Here is a 22,918-nt window from a genome sequence, read left to right as displayed (position 1 = left end):
CACGCCCCTGCTACCCTATGAACCTGACCCTAGCATCACTTAGGAATGTTCTTGCTGGTACATATCAAATGTGTATTAGTAAGCACACTAACAGCCAAACAGAACAGAGTTATGAGTAGCCATAATTTCTAAAAAAACCACTTTATTCTTAGATTGATTTTATTATTAGAAAAATTTGCACATATCAGTGTTATTGCTAAGAAATTACTAATTAAAGCAGAGTCAAATGTTGTTTTTCCATCAGAGAAGAGCAAAGAAAAAACATTAAAGAGAATTAATAGCAGTGAGATAAAACTGAAAATGTTAAAGGAAAAAGAAAGAACAAATACATCATGGTGATTGCATACTTATGACACTTTTAAATAAAGGCCCTCAAAAAACTCTAGAAAATTAGTGAGACATTTTTAGAGCCCAAGTGAACCAAGGAATGAAGGAATCAAGGAACTTGGAAACAACATAAGATTAAACTCTATCATTGTTGACAACTTCAAACTTAAAATAACACAAAAACCCCTCCCCCCAGACTTGTGAAGTTTCAAAGCCTGTTTGTTAAAATTCATTGAGATTGGGTATATAATTTTTCCCTGGCACTGTAGAAAACAAATGAGAACTTCACTGAGTATCTCTGAATCCTACTAAACTTCATTTTCAAAGTAATTAAGAATATAAGTCTCTACTTTTTACCAGGAAGATTTGTGTACCCAAACAACCATAGCACTTTAAAAAAAATCTTCCTTCTCAGTTTATGGAAAAAGGCTTTAGTACTTACAGTTAATCCCTGGCATTCCGAGAGATTTAAGTCTTGCAAATTCTTACATTCACCTAAAAATAAATAAACAAAAAATGTCATATTAAAGGTGAACAGTTCAAATTCTTAGTGTACAACACAAACATAAGAATTCCTGTTACAGATTCAGTCCACCTAGGCAAACCATGGCCACAGCAGATTACTGAGAAGAAAGCACAAAAAAGCAGAAGTAGAATAAAAGTTGGAGTAAGCTGTGCTGGGGAAATACTTCTTCTTACACTCCATCAGCAAATGACTGGCCTAGGAACCAAACTGTTTCCAGTCTTACGTTACCAAAGGACCAGAAAGCTACCTAATTATGGAACTTCATCTTAGGAAAGGCCAGAATTATGTTTCCTACATGGGTTCTTCTCTTCCTCCCAACCATGCATCATGACACCAGTACCTAATCCTATACATGAGCAATTTTTTCCCTCTGAAAGTAGAAGTGCAATGATCAGAACAATTGTAGAAGAAGTCCCTTTTACCTTCTGCAGGTGTGGGATTTCAGATAATTTAGCTGTCTGAGGCAGTTTCTTCTGACTGTATATAATCTATTTTTAGAAACTCCTATTTTGAGATTGTTGTGATTTTAACAAAACAATGAAATATAGATGTCTGACACTAGAAACAACACCTACACATCCCTTCAGATGCTCTTCTGCCAAATTTTGAGTCTATCCTCCAAGGCAAAGATGCAAAAACTCCTATTAAACATAGTAATACTTTTTGTCTTAATCTAATCTTCAAAAATAACTGACCTGCCTTAACTGAAATGAAAAAAAAATTAGGTCTGATCCATATACCTAGTATGAAAAATGCAGTATGAAAGGTTTACAGAGTTAAAAAAATACATAATTTTAAACTCTTTACAAGCACATTTTCACGTGGTAAGCCAAATTACATGTGCTTAACTGCAATCAAGCATTAGTCCAACAATAGATTTGTATATTCACTTCTACAGAGACTGTGACTTCACTGATGAGCTGTTATTCTATCTAACTCAGAGCCTTTTTGAAGAGTAGGACAATACTGAGAGGGATTGTACAACTCTAAAGAACCTAACCAACTAAAATCACCCTTAAGGCTGCTAACCCACAGAAATTACGTACCTCTTACACATTTTTTGCCCTAACACTAAATGAAACACAGTTATAATTTAATGTGTGAACCTGTACATGCTACTGAAAGCAGCTGCTCATTTTGGTATAAATTAGTTAGCAGACAGAATGTAATAGTAGTAAAAAAATTCCAGTTCAGACCTAGGAAGCGGAAAGAAAGAGGAAATAATATCTCCATAATTATTTATTACCTTTTCTCCCCCCAAGTTCTTTTTCTATTTCCAGGCTCCCCTGGATAGAATGAGCTATCACATTACCAGAATGGTCAACAGTTCAAAAAAACACAGAGGATCCCAGTTATGATTCAAGTTAATAAAACATGGGATCAATTTACACAGACTAGCATATCATTGACAAAAACATAACACAAAATAAATGCATTTTTCATGTAAAGGACAAAGTCATCAATGCAAACACCCATTCATATCGTGAGCTAACATAATCTGAATGCAGATAAGCAACTGGCAACTACAGGAACAAAATGGAGACTCCAGTCAATGGGTTTTCAAAGGTACTATTAGCAACTGGCCACAAGGATAAGAGGGAGGCAGGAACATCCACAGACAGGACTGCTCCATCCATGTAATGAGTAAGGACTGCACAAATACTGAGAACACCCTACAGTTGAGACGTGGTTTAAACTGATGTACCAGTTTGTTTAAAAATGAACAATTTCTTTGCTTTCAAAAGAATTTTACCTGCTATCAGTTGATTTATTGTGCCACCCTTCCTACAAATAAAAACGAGCTTTTTGAGCCCAAAACAACCATGTTTTAGAAACAAAACATCTGTGAAATGATCTGCACTAAAGATTGGGATTCAATACCTTACCAGGTGCTAAGGTCATAAAAGACTGAGCATAGTGCAAAGATGTCAACAGTAATAGAGAAAAAGTCAATTTTGTTAAGCCAAACAGTGAAGAACTAAAAAAAAAAAAAAAAAAAGATTCAGAAGGAATGATACTGTCTAGCAAAAGTAGGAAAAACCTGAGAGTTAAAAGAAGACTAAGAGGGGACCTTACTAATGTCTTTAAATATCTGAAGGGTGGATGTCAAGAATGGGCCAATCTCTTTACAGTGGTGCCCTGTGACAGAATGAGGGGAAACGGCACCAAGTTGCAACACAGGAAGTTCCACCTCAACAAGAGGAAAAACTTCTTTACTGTGAGGGTGACAGAGCACTGGAACAGGCCACCCAGAAAGGCTGTGGAGTCTCCTTCTCCAGAGAATTTAAAGACCTGTCTGGACATGTTCCTGTGTGATTTGCCCTAGGGGTTCCTACTGCAGCAAGGGGGTTGGACTCGATGATCTTCAGAGGTCCCTTCCAACCCCTATGATTCTATGATTCTATGAAAATGTTTCTATGGAAATACAAACTTGTGGCCAAGCTTTACTGAAAATGAAGGAAAAGGGCAGTGATCAGGAGTACTACAGGAAATTCAGAAGGGAATATATGCCAAAAAATGACTAAACATACTGAGGCAATTTTGGACACTGCTGCAGGGAGCAGTCCTTGTCTTCCTCTAACAATGATTCCTACTGATTGTGTTTGGCTTTCTTGGAAAAGCAAAAGCTCCTGACTTAGCCCTCTGCACTTTCCCTCCTCAGGCAGCCAAACCTGGAGTGGTTTGAAGGAGGCCCTGGCCAGGACCTGTGGGTCCACTTTGCACTCTGCCTGTGCTCAGATGCATGTAACCTCACAGGTAATTGAAAAGATTATTTTTAGGTCCTCCTCAGAGCAGTCCAGCCATCTTTGCCTACCTGACACAGGCCATGAGAGGCACTTGGTAGTAGCAGAGCTGGTGACAATAAATTGTGGCTCAACCTAAAAACAATTCCACACTTGAACCCAGCCTAAAGCTGGGGGTTTGATAGGCACTGGATAACTTACCCTGTTCTGACTCTGTGTGTTGCAGTGTGTCAGCACCCACAAAGCTGGAAAACATCAGCTTCAAGCTCCTCTTTCAAGCTCATCTTCTAAGATGAACTTAAATGCAGAGAAGATTCAGCCTGATGCCATTTTTCTGAATACATGAGAACCTTCTAACAAAGATCAATTAGAAGTTGGTCCATACAGTTTCCCATAGTTAATCAAAATGAAGGGCAGTAGACCAGAGACAGTAACAACAACAAAAAAACAGATAGGACATTAAATATCCAAAGTATTTGTGAAACTCCAAGTAGTGTGATGATTCAGTACTTGACTGAATGCTTGTTTCATCTGTTCTAATGTTTTACTTTTCTTCCAACACAGGGAACCCATATACCCCAGCTGTGCCTCCTCAGATCTTGATCAAGACTATAAAAAAATTTCAACTGTTCCAGCTCAAAGAAAATAACTGGGGCCAGCTGAATGTCAGGATGCAAGTAGTTACTATTATACTATTACTTCTTCTTTGCAAAGCATCTGACTGTAGGAAGACAAGGAATAGGAGTCTGAGAAACAATGAAAGGGAAAACATCTTAAGAAAAGCATCTAGCACTGTTAAGCGCAATGCCCGAGGCCTGCCATGTGACATATACACTTATCTTCATGAGAAATACCTAGATTGTCAGGAAAGAAAGCTGATTTTTGTGGCATCTAATTGGCCAGAGGATTTAAAACACATGCTGCTAGCAAGAAACAGGATTCGTAAATTGAAGAATAATATGTTTTCCAAATACAAAGTACTGAAAAGTCTGGATTTACAACAGAATGATATATCAAAAATTGAGAGTGAGGCTTTTTTTGGTTTGACTAAACTTACAACACTCTTACTTCAACATAACCAAATTAAGAGTTTATCAGAGGAGATTTTTATTTATACGCCCAGTCTAAACTACCTACGTCTTTATGATAATCCCTGGCATTGCAACTGTGAACTAGAAACTCTTGTTACAATGCTACAGGTTCCAACAAACAGGAATTTGGGAAACTATGCCAAGTGTGTGGACCCAATAGAACTGAAAAATCAAAAGCTGAAGCAGATAAAAGCTGAACAGCTCTGTAGCAAAGAGGACAGGCAGGTGCCCCAAAACATAAAAAGGGAGAAGCCTGAAGCTGTCAAACCAGAATTTGATTCCTCTTTGTGCCACATGTATGTGTTCCCTGTGCCAACTCTGAACTGCAAAAGAAAAGGTTTGTATCTTTCCTTAAAACTTAATTAATGATTTTAATATTCTTGCTTTCTAACTACACTTATTCACGTTATTTCCAACAAATTAATATAGTACTAGTATTCACTTTGCTTACTTTAACTAATGCTGTTCATTGTTTTCCTCTCCTAATTACAAGCAAGTAGGAACACTTTCTGCATTTCACCTCTACTCTGTAGCCCCAATTCCACAGATATTCTTTAATGTGCTAGTGTAAGATATTTAACAAAAATCAAGAGGAACAAAATTAAGTAGGTAATGAAGTTACTGAAGGACCATCACCTCTCTAGTCTGATTTTACAACTATAAACATACTGATCAGTTAAATTACAGCTGTGCTAAAATTGTTGTACTGATAGAAAAAAGCAGAGTGTCTTTTCTTCTTTCCAGTGTACAGACACAAACATAGCAATAACTGACAGAAGAGAGCTGTGAATCAGGAGTGGAGCAGCCAGCTGTGCTTAAAATGCCCAAAGGAACCTGATTGCAAAGGAAAGCCATTGCATACTCTCATTTTCTGTGTAATATTTCTTCTGCTAAGGGAAGAAATTCCATACTTTTGTTCATAAAGCAATACATCCTCTGCCTTCCTCCTCCCAGCACTCAGTAAATATTTCAAAGTTGAAGGGCCTTCAACAAATGTTTTTCAGACACTTGGATCCATTCCATTCCTAAATCCTTCTCAGGCTCCCCAAACCCAGAGTTAAGCCTCAAGGGTAAACCAGCTGGGGGACATATCAGCACAAAAGTGCACATTTATTCATGCTTTACATTTCCCATATTTTATCCCACGATGAAACAAAGCAAACAACAAAACATTTCAGAAGAGAGTAATTCTTTAACTCTACAAATCTGGAATAAAAAGTACTGGTGGAATGAGGCAAAATTGGGACTATTTCTTCCCAAATTCTCCAAGCATAGTCTGCAATACCAGATCACTGCAGTATGTTTTGCCCACTTGTATCTTGCAATGTGTTTGCTAAACTTCTATTTGCTTGTGACTTAAATTTATATAACCACTGTCTGTGCCCCTATTCTTGCACCACAATGCCAGAGACAAGCCCCTCAGAAATCAGTATAAGGAGACAGTACCTAAATATAAAGAATCAACAATATCAGTATTTGTTTGCATGGTTTATCTACTATGTCATAAAAAACGGTCCACATTTTTAAATTTTTCCCTCTCTTAAATGCCTTCCTTCTTGCTACGGCTCACTTTTCTCTTTGTCTTACCATGCAGCTACTACATCTTTTTTATTAACAATTTGTTCTTTTTTTACTGGCTAACATTTATTAATTTCTTAGTATTAATCTACCTTACCTTTCCTTGTGTATAGGATCTTAATTATTAGATTACAGACTATGGTTGTAATCATCCTTCATACAATCTTAATTATATCATTATTACCTTACGTGTCCAGTAAACTGTGCTACTGAACTAAAAGCAGGCATGTATTATAAACAATAAGAATATCTTGTATTATAAACAATAAGAACATATTTTTTAATAAGAATAGGAAAAGATTGACTTTCCAGCTCTCCCCATTTAGTGTTATCAAAGAGATGAGCTGAATACATGAATATATTTAAAAATTTTTGCTAGAAAAATGTTACTTTTTTCTCTAAGTTCATAGAAACATTCAATGTGGTCTGCTCTTTGTGGGAGTTTCACAGGCTTTTATGGTATTTTAAAAATAGGTTTACTGTTGTCAGTACTAATAACAAATGAATAAAGCTACTGCAACCTCTACATGAGTGTACAAGAGGATACAGGGCCTCCTTTCAGGTCAAGAAAGAAGTGTATTCATCCAGGACTTCCTGAATGTCTAGCATGGACACATTGAGTACATTCTATATTTTTTAGGAAGCATCAGATCTATTGTGCATATGCTTGACAGCTGGATGCAGATATCCCATGGACCTTTGGGATTTCTGAACATACAGTAATCTTTGATGAAAGCACTGTACTTAATGTCTTCGCATGTGATTACTGTGCAGCAGATGCACAATTTCATTGGAATTTTCATCAAAAAAAAGGAGTACAATGCACCCAAAATCCTGGGGAAACAAATATTTTTCTAAATGCACATGGACAAGATTTCAGAGTAGGAAAGAAAGGTGCATTAATTGCCAAAACAGTATGATGACATGAAAAGCTGCAATCCATTATTCCTTTATAATAAAGGGGACGGAGTCACAAACGGTATACAAGTCCTGTGCATCTCTACAACAGGTCAGCAGCTTTCAGTTAATACAAGAAAGCTCATGAAAGAAACATCTTAAAAGTACATACTACCGTGTGCCTGTTCTCCTTTTTGAAGAACTTATTTATGTCTCATCAGATGAGTGGTACACCAGATATTTCAGTACTTCATAATGAAAGTTATCCTATATCCTTGAATCTGTTATACCAAAAGGAGCAACAAAAGTTGGATGCAGAAATAACTTCCTGCTGCTCTGCAAAAGAATTTGTAAGAGCAGTTGAAAAAATCTACTTTCTAGTACTGCCAAACTCTGAAGTCTCTAAATTCAAGCATTGTTTGCATTCATTTGGCAATAAACAGACCCTGAAACTTTGACATCTGCACAAGCAGGAAGCACTCCAACCACAGCAGGCTGGAGTAGTTGTAATATTTATGCATGTACAATACCAAAGCTCTGCTCAAAATCAGATATAAGCAGCAAGACTCTGATATGTTGCTTTAGTCTCAAGAAGACCTGATGCATCAGACATCTTCAGAACTTCAGAAGTAAATTTCAGCACAGATCCAGAAACTATTTGTTTTCATTCAAAGATGGGTCAAATAAGAGCTACGGCTCATTTTCCTGTAACACCAGCCCAGGATTGGAGCACTCATTGAGTAACATAATCCTGGAGATTATGTTTACCAACATTATCTTGGAGGATTCAAACCAGAGTTTGCATTTCTCAATAATGTGCCCTTACTACTGGATTAGAACCCATTCTTTCTGTAACTCTGTTGCAAGGAACACTGCAAGGATATTTACACATGAGCAAGAGGTGCTTGGCTACTTTGCTAACACCAACAATACAAGTAAAATGGAGAAGCAGATAAACAGAATGACACTATCCTGCCTGGACAAATAACAACTGTATTGTAAAAATTATAAAGTCTTAAACATTACTAAAACACTATATGACAACTAGCATTTTTACTGCTGACAAAACTTAGAACACTTAACTTCTTGGTAACACAAAACAAAGGATGTAAGACAGCATGTTATAATTTGATTATGGAAAATGTTCACATACCAATGATCATTTTTTAAATGTAGTTAACTCTGGTTTCTTTTAAATGATCAAGCCCTTCACACGTACTTTTTCTTGGTATAGTATCTTCACTACCTACACTTTCCCTAAGCAATGAACAGTACAGATCTATTAAAATAAAAACCTAAAATGAATAAAGAGGCTTTACAATAAGCACTAATGAAGAGAGCAACTTTCACATGAAATGCAGATACAAGTGAACAAAGCCATGAAATTCAGAAGTTAAAAGAAACATGTTGACACTGGTAGTGAGGATAAAGGGGAAAGAAAACAAGAAACATGCTAGACCAACAAATCTCTGTGGTGTGCAACCGTGAAACCTAAGGGTAAGAATAATCTAAAACTGACACAAGTTACTTTTTTTTTTTCATTTTTAAGATTTAAAGAAAGTTCCAAGTAACATACCTCCAGACATAGTTAAACTTGATCTGTCCAGCAACAAAATTAGACAACTACGAGCCAAAGAGTTTGAAGATGTCAGTGAACTGAAGATACTAAACCTAAACAGTAATGGAATAGCTTACATTGATCCTGGTAAGAATAATTTCAAACACTCTTTTTAAAGTTATTTGTGTTTTATTAACAAAAAACCTTGATAATGAGTCTATCAGACATGAATGTGGGGGAAAAACGATTTTAAAAACTAGAGGTTGGTGCTAATTTTACCTGTTGTACCACTCAATTAGTAAAATAAAGGCTTGCATTGAAATGCCTTCATCATAGAAGTCAATGAGGAAAGACTGATTTCAGCTGCCCTTTCTTAACACTAAACCAACTGAGTACAAAGATTTAATTTGGCAGACAGAAGGCTAATCATTTCCCAAAATGATAACTAGTTGGATGTTTTTTTAAATATCTTTTCCAAGTCTAAGAAAACCTGTTGTATAATGAGGCTGCTTTTACATTATATTGGACAATAAAGCAAAAGACAAACCAAAAGGATTTAAACTTTAAAGTTTTGGGGTTAAAATTCACTACATATAATTGCTCTTAAGTTATATACTAATAGAACTCAAGTGGCCTTGTTGGCAATTTGCTTATCACCTATGTGCATCTGTTTTTTATTTATGAAAGCAGACAGAAAGAGAGACAAAAAGTATGAAGCAAAAAGAGCTTTCTCCTAAACTATAGTAGAAAGTGGTAATACCAGTAAAATGGTACTAACTTGTTTAACAATAGACATAGTCAATTTATTTAAATTCAGTCTTCTGCCATTAAATGAAACAGTTCATTTGCAAAAAGTGTGAACTGTTCTTTGCAATGTGACTCTGAAGCATCATTTATTAAGCTCCATGTTTATTATCTTCCCTATCTTAAAATATTAATTTAAAGGTTCTAAACACAAGAAAATACATAAATGCATACAAAAAATACTAGACCAGATACAAGCCACATTTAAAGCTCAGTGTTTGAAAAGTCTTTTTTGTAGCCTTTGTTAAAAAAATAAAATAATAAATGCATCATTTTGAAACCATTTTTCTTGCTGCAGATATGTATGTTTTTTTCTAACTAATCTTTACAAGGTACCAATAAATATTTTTCTATGGACTAGCTGCTTTCTCAGGCCTCAACACCTTAGAGGAGCTGGATCTATCAAACAACAGCTTGCAGAACTTTGAATATGGAGTACTGGAAGATCTTTACTTTCTGAAAATTCTGTGGCTAAGAGACAATCCTTGGAGATGTGATTACAACATCCATTACCTTTTCTACTGGTTGAAGCATCACTACAATGTTCACTACAATGGCCTAGAATGCAAAATGCCCGAGGAATACAAAGGATGGTCTGTTGGAAAATACGTTCGAAGTTATTACGAGGAGTGTCCAAAAGACAAGCTGCCCATTTATCCAGAAACTTTTGATCTGGACAAAGATGATGAGGAATGGGAACGACACATAGAACAATCAGTTCAAACAGTAAAGAAGCACGGTGTAATTGTCACTGTGATAGGCAAGTAAGGGAATCTTTTTTTTTTTTTTTGGTAGTACATTCAAATATTTGATACTTGGAGAATGAAAAACATGCTGTTTACAGTTTTATTAATTATATTGATTGTTTGTAGGACTATCTGCCTACAAAGATTTAGTTTATTGCAGTTAATAATTACAGAATGGCATTAGTTATACAGCATTCTTCATCAAGTAATTGTTTCTGACAATTTGTTCTGGACATTCTTGTGAAATATTTTGGCAATATTTCAAACTATACAGTAGAAATTGATAGACACCAATGTACATAATGTGGTGGGGAGGAGCTGTCTTGTGTATGAGCACAGCTTCTGTGTTGACATGGAAATTGCTGCAGGATTGTGCCCGAGCCCCATTTTTCTGATCTTTGTATGTACCAATTTCCTGAAATCTTACCAAAAAATATTTCTAAGATTTTTGTATCAGCTTCCTGTTGTTTTATTGTACATGAAAATTAAACTGAAGACTAACCTTAAATAACCTAAAGTTTTAGAAAAAGAGGAACAGCAGTTGTTTTACTGATTAGGATTCAAACCCAGAAGTTTGTTTTCACTTGCTAATACCAGTGTTCCTGCTCAGTCCTGAGTGAATAACTCAGCCTCTGCCTGCCTGAAGCCATGACCAGCCAAGGCACAGTTGGTTCCCAAGATTCAGTTCCACAGGCTCATTTGTGCCTTGCTTGGTTTTTGCAGTAGGCAGAGCTGAAATCCTTCCAGGAAACATTTTATGTTGTCATGTCAATTGGACACAGATTCTATGACATCACTTCTAGGTGAAGAGGACCATGTGAAGTTTGCTGTGGTCGGCACCCAACACACCAGTGTCCATCCAAGTTGGAGGTAAATAAGCTCACATGGTGGACATGTCAGAGATGCTGGATTAAAACTTTAGCATTCCCAGTTCAAGTCCTAGTCCAATCTCCTAATGTTAGAAATATGTAAGTGCAGGATAGAGATTCAGGGTCAAAACTTTCAATATATGTTGTTTATGATTGAAGAAGTTCTGGAACACTCCAGGGTGAAAATCTGCCCCTTTAAAGATCTGAACACAATTACAGTGTTGTGGGTTGCTCTGGTGCTTTAGCCACAAGCCCAAAAGGTGACATGTTTTGTTTTAAAAATGAAATACAAGCACTCAGTGCTTTTATGCTGACATGAAATAAAAGAACAACATAAAAGAAAATTGCAGAAAATATTAAGGGTGGTAGAAATGCCAAAGAATCCTTAAGCAAACACATCCTATTATTAACTACATTCCTTCGTGTCCTCCATAATTCAGATTATGAATATATTTAATGGTGCTTTACTGAGAAAATGAATAATGTAGTCACTTATTCTCTAACATCTTTTAAAAACTTTCTATCAAACACAACACTATCTGACTCATCCCTGCTCCTGGGCATATCTTCTGCATTATCTTAATTATTAAAGTTTATCCTGATAAAATGGAACACAGATTAAAACTCCATTTGGACAGTAACATTCACTAAGTGAGGTATTTTCTAGAAACTTAAAAGTTCTGATAGACAAAAATGCTATCATAAGTAGTAGCCAGCATTAAGAGAAGTACTCCTCATTCCTCTCAAATTCTGGAGGATTATTTCAGTACAGAATGGAACTACTGGGAATGATTGAACAGGACAGAAAATGGAATGACAGCAGAAATGTTATTGGCAGCACAGCCAATGGAGAAAAGATGAGTAGGAAAAAATTAATTTATAAACCATGTTAGGTTAATTTCTGTGAAGTCAGTGCTAAGAAAAAAAAACTATCTTGAGGTAGGCTAAAGCCTGGGTAGAAAAGGCAATCCAGGAAAGGAATATAGGATAAAAGCTGGATGAGGGGTGTCTGATCTCTGTAGTCAGTAAAAAGTTACCAGTTGGAAAAACAGTGGAGTAAGACTGAGGACCACAAGCAGTGGCCTAATTGTAAAGAGCAAGTTCAAAGGGCTTGGGGATTCCTAAACAGATCGCAAAATGTCCCTCTCAGGACAAAACCTGGGGATCACAGTGATAAGTAGGACAATTTTCAGTAGAAGCCAGAGCTCAGTGGGGAGCATGCAATAATGGAGGATTCTCAGTGACAGCAGAAAGTGTTGCATCTACTGAAGGTTCAAGGGGGATGATGAGCTGAACATACTGCCAATGTCTAACAACACAAAGACGTTTCGTGACACCTATTAAGTGTGAAATCTGTAAGTGAGGAACACCTCAACAAGGACACTCCAGAGGAACATAGTTCAACAGCTATCCTGTAAATAGAGATTTCAGTGTGAGTTTGTGAAATCAGTGTCATCTCAGAAGCTCCATGAAAGAAACACTTGCCAAATAATACCAAAACGAAATTCAATACTGGAGAGCAGATCAGTCTAAACCCCTCAGAATCAACAAGTGAAAAGAATTCTAGCAGTCAAGAGAACAGATAGAAGTTTTGAATGCTGGAATTGTCTTTGTTACCATTTTCCTTAGGTGACCTCTGGAGATTTCAAGGACTAGCCAGAAGTTCTATTCTTTTAACTACAATGCACTACAATTTTATTCCTTACTGTTTAAAAGTCACTGCATATTTTATTTTTTGCAGTGGTTCTAGAAACTATTGGAGCATTTAAGGGGTGATTTAGTTTCCTATAATTACAAAAAAAGGAGGTGGGAGAAGCCCTCCTTGAAAAACTAGCTGCAATCAATTAGAGTTTTCTGTATGTTGGCATTTTCAGACACCCATAATGAGGATGTGACAGAATAGACAGTAACTGCAATTGCAAATAATATAAGAACACAAGAATGGTAGTACTGCACTGGGGCAAGGGCTAGGATGTTCTCCTGACAGTAAATTCTTTGAGAAAAGATTATATGAACAGGAAAAGCACATAAGAACTATGAAGATAGTACAGAAGGAGGCAGCCCAAGGAAAAGCACAAAAATACATTTGAAAAACACACATATGGGGAAACAACAAACAGTCAATTAAAACTTCAGCATTATAGGGTTAATTACTATTTCTCCAAGCTTCTCCAAAATGTACTGTAAACTAAAGTACACACTCCATGAAACACCACAGCCACAAATCACAATTTAATGTTGACATTTTTTTGTTTCTATACTATTTAATCACAAAAGTCCCAGAAGTACTTCCAGATCTAAAAGAAAATCATGGGCCTTTCTCTTCCTTTATCACAGAATCACAGAATAGTTGTGGTTGGAAAGGACCTCTGAGGTCACAGAGTCCAGCCATCATAAAAAACACCCCACACAACAAAATCCCAAACAAACACCACCAAATAACACCCACAAAAAAAAACACCCTACAATCTCAACCACTGGAGCATACCCTGAAGTTCCTCATCTACATGTTTCTTGAATACCTCCAAGGATGGTGACTCCACTACCTGGGCAGGCTGTTCCAGTGCCTGACCACTGTTCCAAAAAAGAAATTCCTCCTAATATCCAATCCAAACCTCCCCTGCTGCAACTTCAGACCATTTCCTCTGGTCCTGTCATTATTTACTTGGGAGAAGAGGCCAACACTCACCTCCCTACAACCTCCTTTCAGATAGGTGTAGAGGGCAACGAGGTCTCCCCTCGGCCTCCTCTTCTCCAAACTAAACACCCCTCAGCTGCTCCTCCTCCTGCTTGTTGAGTCCTTTCTTTCAGTAATTGGTCTCATTTCCCTTGTCTTATCTGTCCATATCCAACAAATTGCATTATAGTGCATTATCTTCCTGATATGCAGTTTATATACTAGGAGTGCTGTCTTAAGTGATAAATTACAATACTCTATAGAAGCACTGTCCTCCTCTCTATACAGCACATGTGAAATACAGAAAAAATTATTTTGCACCATGTTTTGCCATGGCAGGGTGCAGGAAAAATGGGTAAGATTATCAATATGGTTACCACTCCTGGGAATAAAACACTTCAAAAGCTCCCACGACCTCCTCCTTCTCTCACTATGAGAATGAATGGCAGCCTTTACACAGTGACAGTTCCCAGTCACACATGGAAGTCAAATGGTTCTGCAAGACCCCTGAGTGGGTGGAACAATACTACAAACAGCTGAGCTGTAATCCATGCATCTCATGAACTCATTTTTCTATGGCACAGTAACACATTTGTCTGCCAAAGACAGCCTGAGCTGGAAACATATAACATTCATATGCAGATACTTAAAAAAATGCATACACCATATACCAAAGTTGCAAAAAAACAATTTTTACAACTTGAGTTAATTAATTTACAAAAAAAAAAAATTAACACAATTAGCCAGCCTAACAGACCTAAACCACAGCTAATTTCACTGGCTGTTTTATAATTACAAATAAAACATGTTGCCAAAATCTGTGTAATCTTGGATTTATTTGGAGAAATGAGGTCAGAACTGTAGCTCAGGGAAACTCAAATGGAAAGGGTAATCACATCTGTAGCCTAAAACTGAACAGACAGTACAATGCAGTTTGTTAGCTGAGATGTCAAAAGAAATATGTTATTAATCTAAATAGCTATAGTACATTGATACAAATGTGTTTCATTCTTAAAAAGGACTAGTGGGTATCTTCAAAGTTATATGAAACAGCTTTATAAATCAGTGTTTTCTATAAGCCTCTGTGGACCTTCTTACATGATTCATCACAATTAATTTAAAATAAATAGCACTGAGTAGATGTAAACGGACATAATCTTTGATTTCGAGCCTACAGAAAACATAAATTATCAACAAAAATGGAAAATGCATAGTTTGCAGATACACCAATGGAATTTAGTGTCTTTGATACATAAGACAAATGGAAACGGATGGCAGGCTGCATACTGATATTCCAGCTGATATAATCAACATGCTGGTATTTCTAAGTTAAATTATTTTAACTAGATAAAAATCAGTTAAACAAAGTGACAGAAACATAAAATCTAGCTATCTTGCAACTGTTCTTTACATATTTTTAAACACAGTTAACATTACTATGGTTTTTGTTTTGCACTCAAATACATAAGGAAAACAAAATAATAAAATTATTCCATATTTCTAAGTAAAGCCTCCATAATGGAGGTGACGTGGCTGTGTATGATTTATTTTGGCTTGCTTTTTGAATCAGCTGCCAAAGTTGATTATAATATTAAACTAAATTATTTCACTAAACAACTGGCATGCTGATATCATTGAGATTGTTATTTTATCCTGTGTTTTAAAAGCCAAGACTATGATCAAATACATTTTTTGTTCTTGGCCAATTGTTCTTTTCTGTCATCACTCCAGAGAGCAAATCGTTCTGACCCATAATTACAAAAGCACTTTCTAAAACAAAAGAAAACACACTGAAATTGTTATGGGCTGCATCAACAATTTCAATCATGTATTATCTGGTTAAATAATAAATGCATTATAGTCTCAAAATGTCAAAATACGCTTTTTATTTGGAAAATAAAATAATGTTCATTTTTTATGGATTTTCACTCAAATAAAGCATAGGCTAGAAAAGAGTCACTCAAGTAACACTCTTCCGCTTGAGAAACAGTGATATAAACCTGTGCCAGGAATCAAAAACATTTCTTGGCATCTTGCCTAATTGTAGCAGAAGAGTTTTTTCTCATTAAAACACTAGCAAGTTGTTTTAACAACTCTTTTAACACTCTTTGTGATAAAATGGCTGAATAACAAGTTAGGCTGCAGGTAACTCCTAACAAATCAAGAACACTTCCACAGCTAGCACCAAACCTCTAACACTGATCATAAAGGTTTTTATTTTCCCTGCACACTTCTCTGCTTAGTGGTGCAGACAACTGCATTGAGAAAAAGATTAACGACCTGAATCTATCAAAAATGCCATCACAAAGGGAATTAAACTCACATGGTCACATGAATGTCCACACACATTATCAGGAAGGACTAAGATGGTGGTTTACATCCAGAGGGACTCTGTTTTGGCAGTAGAATCAAGTACCTGTTATTTGTGCTAAAACTTGAACAACACTAATATCTTGGGTCTCGCGTGGTTTCTCTTTATTTTTTTGCCTGTGAACCTCTTGTTGAAGGCCAGTAACTAGTGGTATACCCCAGGGGTCAATAGTGGCTTCAGTCCTGATTAACCTCTTCATTAATGATCTGGATGAGGAGGTAATGTTCACTCAGCAAGTTTGCAGATGACACCAAACTGGAAGCAGTGGCTGATACGCCAGAGGTTTGTGCTGCCATCTAGGGGGATCTTGACAAGATTGAGAAACGGGCTTGCAGGAATCCTGCACCTCAGGAGGAACAATCCCAGGCAACAGTATATGTTGGGGGCAGACCAGCTGGAAAGCAGCTTGACAGAACTGGACTAGGGGGTCCTGGTGGACACCAGGTTGAACATGAGCCAGTGGTGTGCCCTTGCCACAAATAAGGTGGATGGTATCCTAGAGTACTGCGCCCAGTTCAAGAGAGTCATGGACATACTGGAGGGAGTCCAACAAAAGCAAAAAATATGACAAAGGGACTGAAGCATATTTCCTATAAGGAAAGGCTGAGAGAGCTGTGACTGTTCAGCTGGAGAAGGCCCAGAAGGCACTTGCCAAGGCATATAAAATACCTGAGGGGTGGGTGCAAAGAAGATGGAGCCAGGCTCTGTCCAGTGGTGCCCGATGACAGACAAAAGGCAACGGGCATAAACTAAAACACAGGAGGTGCTGTCTGAACATCAAGGAACGATCTTTTCTATCAGGGTGACCCGGTACAGGTTGCCAAGGGACACTGTGGAGTCTCCATCCTTGGGAGATATTAAAAGCTGTTTGGACGCAGGTGTGGACAATCTGTCCTAGGTGGCCTTGCTCGAGCAGGAGGGTTGGACCAGGCAACCTCCAGAGGTCCTGCCAACCTCAACCATTCCATGATTCTGTGATAATTACCTCAGCAGAGCTGGATTCTGACATTTTGATATTTTTAAGCCCATCTTCACACTCCAATCTTATTTGTCATATGTGGGGAACAGTCCATCTTCTCTCCCCACACATAAGACCAAACAAAATGCCTTTCAAGCCAGCAAAGCAAGAGTGGCGTCTTTTTGCTGATTTAGCCAAGGACAGACTGGAACAGGCCCCTTGCTCTACCAGATAAGTCCACAGCAAGGGAAGAGTATAAGGGTTATGATAACTGGCAGCAAAATGGACAATAGGTAAAAGATGCCTCTGACAGAGTACATACCTGGCCAGTGCTAATTGGCTAATTTGAACAGTGGTACTTTACTTGAGTGTGGTACTCTATCCAAGGGATTGCTGCCTGCCCGAGCCTAAAACAAACTGGACCGCAGTAGGAGCTTGCCAGCCTGTGCTTTGCCACCTGCCTCAGGATTAGAGCTGCGTTTGCTGCAGCTGCTGCTGCTGGGAGGGGTCAGCCCAGTTACTGGGAAGCTGGCCCTCCATGGATCTCCTGCTGAGCCTGCCAGCCGCATCCTGGGAACCACGCGCTACGGAAGGAGGATAAACGCGTGCACGTGCACACACACACACTCTCTAACTTTCCTGCTGGGCTCAACTCCTACCCTTTCCCTCCATTGATTCTACACCTCTCCCTCAGAGTGTGCATTTAATAAGACCATAGAAACCTTTGAATCCCTTTTCCGATATACACCTAGACAACCTCTCCTGAACCTTGATCCCTCAGTTTGTGTTGACCCTTAATAAACCGATTAATTCGTAAACTAAACATTGGTCTCAGTAACAATTTGTGAGCGTGGTGAGGGGGTATTCTAATCTACCCCCTAAGATACAGCCCCGCAGTGACGGTTCCTCTGTGAGAGGCAGCGCCACGTGTGACCCTTGGTCTCAGTCACAAACGTCTCCACATTGGGGGGGAAGCACCTGACACTGGTACCCCCCAATACCAGCCCACGACATTTGGTGTCAGGAGTGGGATTTGAACCCACACCTCCATTTGGAGACCAGAAGCATTTCACACATAATATAAACAATTACTTGGCTTTCTATCCATGTTCAGCCATATGGATATTGCTGGGCCTGGAGACTCATGAAGGAAGGGGGGGACATCTACAGTAATTTTACAGATCTCATACTCACACTGCTTCATTATGGCTGGAGATATAGAGAGGAATATAGGCAGTAAAACAGGACAGTAGAGAAGCACAGAGTGAAGACACAGCGCAAAGAGAGAACTGAAATGTAAAAAATACATGTGGTACTTACTAATGCTTCTAAAGCTGGGCCAGTGAAGAGAACTGCAGCCTCGGAGATTCAAATGTAATACATATGGACGCCACTTCTGCAAAATATCAACTACTATTTGGTCCTGAATTTTATGCTTCACTGCTGAAAAATTGATCTAAAAATTTAAACAATACATAATTCAGTACTAAGAATAGGTAGTACATACAAAATACAGATAATTATGGAAATTACCAGTAAATAGACTAAGTTCTGTGTAAACACTGAACCACTAGTCTGAAAGAAATAGAAATGTCTGTGTATTGCATTTATATAAAAGTTCTAGACTGCTGACTAAAAATACTTAAATGTAGAAGAAAGCATGTGTCTGCAGTATTTATGAAGCTAAGTCTTGAACTGCCAAAATATGACATGTCAAAATATTATATGCAAAGAAAATTGTCAGACTTGAATATTTACTTCATTTTTTCCCTTTTAAATGTAAAAAATCCTAAATTTGCTAAAGATATTATTTTTCTAATTAATAGTTTATTGATACCTCAAGATACCAAGAATATGTAACCTATCATCCTAAGTTTTAGTAGAAGGATACTTACGTAATTTAAGCAGCAAATGGGATATCTAGATCTTTGACTAAAAATGTTACTTTTCTTACTGACAAAAGTTTAAGAAGTTTTAATAAAAATTACTAGAAAGTAGTTTTAACTACTGTCAGTCTACCAAGTGTTTTTTAAAAAAAGCGGGAAAGCCAATGTACAAGCATTTAATAAGAAATATAACCTCTTCTAAGAACTCTTTCATGCCCTCTTTAAACTTGTTCATTAAAAAGTCAAGGAAAGCTTTTTTTTTCCCTTTTGTATAATCAGCTACAGCTACACCACATCTGTTTGTTGTACATTTGATAACACATGTTTATTACCCAAACACTTTGAAAAATCAATCACCATTACTTCTATGCAAAATGCTTGGAAGTAGTTATCTTACCAGGAAGTCAGGAGTTCAGAACTTTTTCCAGTTTTTCACTTTCTTACTAGGATTTTGTTCTTCTTTTATTAAAATTATCAGAAGTTTTAATATTTACTTCATTAAGATCATTAATTCATCACAGTAACTTAAGACTAGACCTAATAAAGGTGTCAGGCACAAGCTGGGCACTTCAGTGCCTTTTAGGTGGTGTTGGTGTCCAGGGGGACTGAACAACCTGAAGCTGAACAGAGACTCTACAGTATATACACAACAGTTAAGAACACTGGAAGGCCAGTTTAAAGAAACTCCCACAGAGAACAGGCAGCTACCTAGAAGCAGACAGCCCCATCCCTGGAAGTGTTCAAGGGCACCTGGATTGGGTTCTGAGCAACCTGTTATAGTGGGAGGTGTCCCTGCCCGTGCAGGGGGGTTGGATCTAGATTATCTTTAAAGTTTTTTCCAATCCAAACCATACCATGATTCTATGTAAGGAGCATTGTTGAGCCCTCCAGATCTTCTTTACCTCTGTGAGGAAGGCAGATACAGGCCTACATATGTGCGTGCTGGGGAACTGAACTCCTAAGGCTGAAGAAACAACACAGTATCTTGGACACTGATGTGGGATCTGGAGACACAGGAATCACCTTAATAACTGTAAAAGTTCATTAAGATAGAAACGACTTGGTCTGCACCACTTGTTCTAAGGATGACGAGTATTTTTAGAGCAATTACAAGTAGTCTCAGAGTACCTGTAACTAAGTTTACATTCTCCTTCCACAGTAGCCATGTAGTGCTTGTTTAGGTTACATAGGAAGCCTAAGACACTTTCTTACTGTATAAACTTAGTGGGCTATAGCCAAGACTTAGTGGCCAATTCTCTTTCAGATCCACTGATTTTATGATATACCATAGACAACTTCAGTTGAGATGTCATTTTTTAAATTAATTTAGTTGAGTAGAACAAGCCATATTCTGGGATGAAACTTCACTCTTAGATATTTCAGCATTCTTAAAGTAAACTACCTCTTTGCCTCACACTTATAAAAAATAAATAAAATTGAAATCAAATATTGAAAGTGCTTATCTCACTTACATCACTCCATAATGAACTGTTCTGAGTTAATAGCATCCACATTTGGCTAACTTGAGCACATCTTGCCAGATCAACTAAATTTACATAACGGAAAATCTAGGTCAGAAAAACAGACATACATTAAATTAAAAACTATTCAATGAGAAGCAATGTTGTATTAAATGATACATATTCACCCTTTCTAAACAACAAGGGCTATTTTCAAATTAAATACCTCTTTCTTAGGAGTTTAAATGTACATTTTATAGCAGAATGTCAATAATTATTCTCATTAACTGTGTAAGTACGAAAAGGAAGTTTTGCTTAAAAGCTCATAAATTCAAGCTGTGATGGAGAATGACAGGGATGTTTCAAAACTCAAGTTTCATCTCACCTATATTAAAACACCTGTTAAAACACCTCTCCTAAGCCTAACTGAGACAATTTGGACTAAAAATTTCTAGATTAAATATAGTACTTTAAACTCAACTTTAAATTACCTATTAAGAGTATCTGTAGTCTCTGTCTCACAGCTCTTTTTAGTTTTACTAGTGTAATACAGTAAATGTATCTGTAAATTTTCAATCTCAGAATATTTAACATTGTGTTGAATATTGTGTTGTATTATTGTAGACAACATATAAAAGCTATACTGATAGTTAATTTTATACAGTTAAATATTCTAAAACATACTACTTCCACTAAGTAACATTTTAAAAAAATAAATTCTAGCATTCCAAAAAAGTCTTGCCCTGGTTAATAATCTAAGATACAGCATTCTCAGGCCACAACAGTAAGAGACTGATTTAAGTTAACATTTGTCCAGCTTCTGCCATAGCTCCTCACCTGCCATTTTAATGACCAAGTGCCAAACAGTAATTCTGCCAACAGAATGCTAACGTTCCATCTTAGAAGAAACTTGGTAAAATAATATGAGGGAAGATACAGTAAAATTCAATGTCTTTGCAAATATGCATTATATTACAACCATCTGGAAATATAAGATGCATTTAAAACTCAAAGACAAAGAATATATGCAAAATTTTATATAAGAAAGCTGGATTATTTACACACTAAAAACTTCCATATCCGTAATCATTTGCAGGACTGAATTACTACAACATATGCTGCAATATAAATATCTGATATGAAATGCAACACTTAAAATGTGCAGTTGTAAGGTACGAAAGAGAAATCAGCTGAAAGGAACACTGCAAAATCTCGCATCACTTTTCCTAAAGCTACTTTTAGACAGAAAACTTTATGCTTGTAATGTAATTACTTTCATAACTGCACAATAATAAATCAATGACACCAGTTTAAACCTGGTATGGTAATTGGCTGATAGCAAAAGTTAAAAAAAGAACAAAAAGGGATGTTCTAATAAAAAAGATGTTTCACTAAAGGAAATATTTCTTCTGTAAGAGAAACTTCTATCCTGATTTATATTCTGTGCAGTTCTACAGAAATAAACAGGATTGAAAAACATACCAGCTAGAACCCATTCTTATCACAGAGATTAAGTTAAATTAAAAGAAACAAGCTGAAATATCAGGAATATTCTACCAAGATTTAAAAAGATTTTTCTGTTTCAACCTGTAGAAACTATCCAAAGACTGTAATTTCTGTAGATAGAAAAGGACAAATCAGGTAGGAAAATCACTGATAATGTGCTTTTACTACTAGCATTTAATCACGTAGGTTCTCCACAACACATTACAGCAATTTGCCTGCTCCTCAAAATATGCTGCTGTCCCACAAACTATCTGTATTAACTTCAAGTAAACTACTTAAAACAATTTAAAAACAAGTTTTCTGGTTTTATGTTTTTATTCTGGAATCTTGGGAGATTCCTATAGCCATCTGCAAGTTAAAGATATTTAGGTGGTTTAGGATGCAGTTTGGGATCTCCAAACATTTTTTAAAGTACATAAGTTTGTAGGCCCTTTTCAAAAGCAAATTCCTTTTTTACAGCCCATCACCTCAAAGACTTGCATCCCATGATAATTATAGTTGGATCCATCAGAGACTCCTCTAGCCTAAAGTCTGTTTAACTTGAAGTATGTTATTTCCTTAACATCAACATTTAATCTAATTGAAAACTCTAAGGAATTTTGACACAGCTCAGAAAAAATATTCTACTAAATTGAACTATATGACTTGCTAGAATGAGAAAGAAAATACTGACTGTATTATTATTCATTAAAAGGGTATAGTTTCATATTAGAAGAACAAAACCAAGGCTTTTAATTTGACATTCCCTTGCTAGTAGCCTTTTGCATTTTCAGTTCTGAAAAGGTCTGTTGAAACATTTATTTCATGTTAGGTCAAGACCACGGTAGCCAGCTTTAAAGACCAGGAAACATTTACTGTCAATAACTCAACATTAGGGTACTGTGGTACCAGTGACTTTTTTAGGAAACTATAATTTACAA

At 36.8% G+C, this 22,918-nt stretch overlaps 2 protein-coding genes across 5 annotated transcripts in view; one reads left to right on the top strand and one right to left on the bottom strand.

Moving 5' to 3' along the window:
* The window catches only part of FBXL13 (F-box and leucine rich repeat protein 13), an 81,237-nt gene that overhangs the window by 42,522 nt on the left and 15,797 nt on the right, over positions 1–22,918 (bottom strand). For all 4 annotated transcript variants that reach the window (XM_051613990.1, XM_051613965.1, XM_051613981.1 and 1 more), the window contains 3 exons: positions 20,505–20,600; positions 18,467–18,602; positions 770–822 (listed from right to left, as the gene is read on the bottom strand). In XM_051613990.1, coding sequence (XP_051469950.1) covers positions 770–822; positions 18,467–18,602; positions 20,505–20,600 — 285 coding nt within the window. The remainder of the gene's footprint in view (positions 1–769; positions 823–18,466; positions 18,603–20,504; positions 20,601–22,918) is intronic.
* LRRC17 (leucine rich repeat containing 17) lies at positions 3,535–10,463 on the top strand. The gene is made up of 4 exons (XM_051613998.1): positions 3,535–3,610; positions 4,162–5,025; positions 8,713–8,868; positions 9,887–10,463. The coding sequence occupies exons 2-4, from the start codon at positions 4,269–4,271 to the stop codon at positions 10,291–10,293; spliced, it is 1,320 nt and encodes a 439-aa protein (XP_051469958.1). The 5' UTR covers positions 3,535–3,610; positions 4,162–4,268; the 3' UTR covers positions 10,294–10,463.

The sequence above is a fragment of the Apus apus genome, chromosome 1, assembly GCF_020740795.1.
Source record: "Apus apus isolate bApuApu2 chromosome 1, bApuApu2.pri.cur, whole genome shotgun sequence".
Taxonomy (NCBI): domain Eukaryota; kingdom Metazoa; phylum Chordata; class Aves; order Apodiformes; family Apodidae; genus Apus; species Apus apus.
Note: the sequence above shows the minus strand (reverse complement) of the source record. Positions and strands in the feature narration are given on the sequence as shown.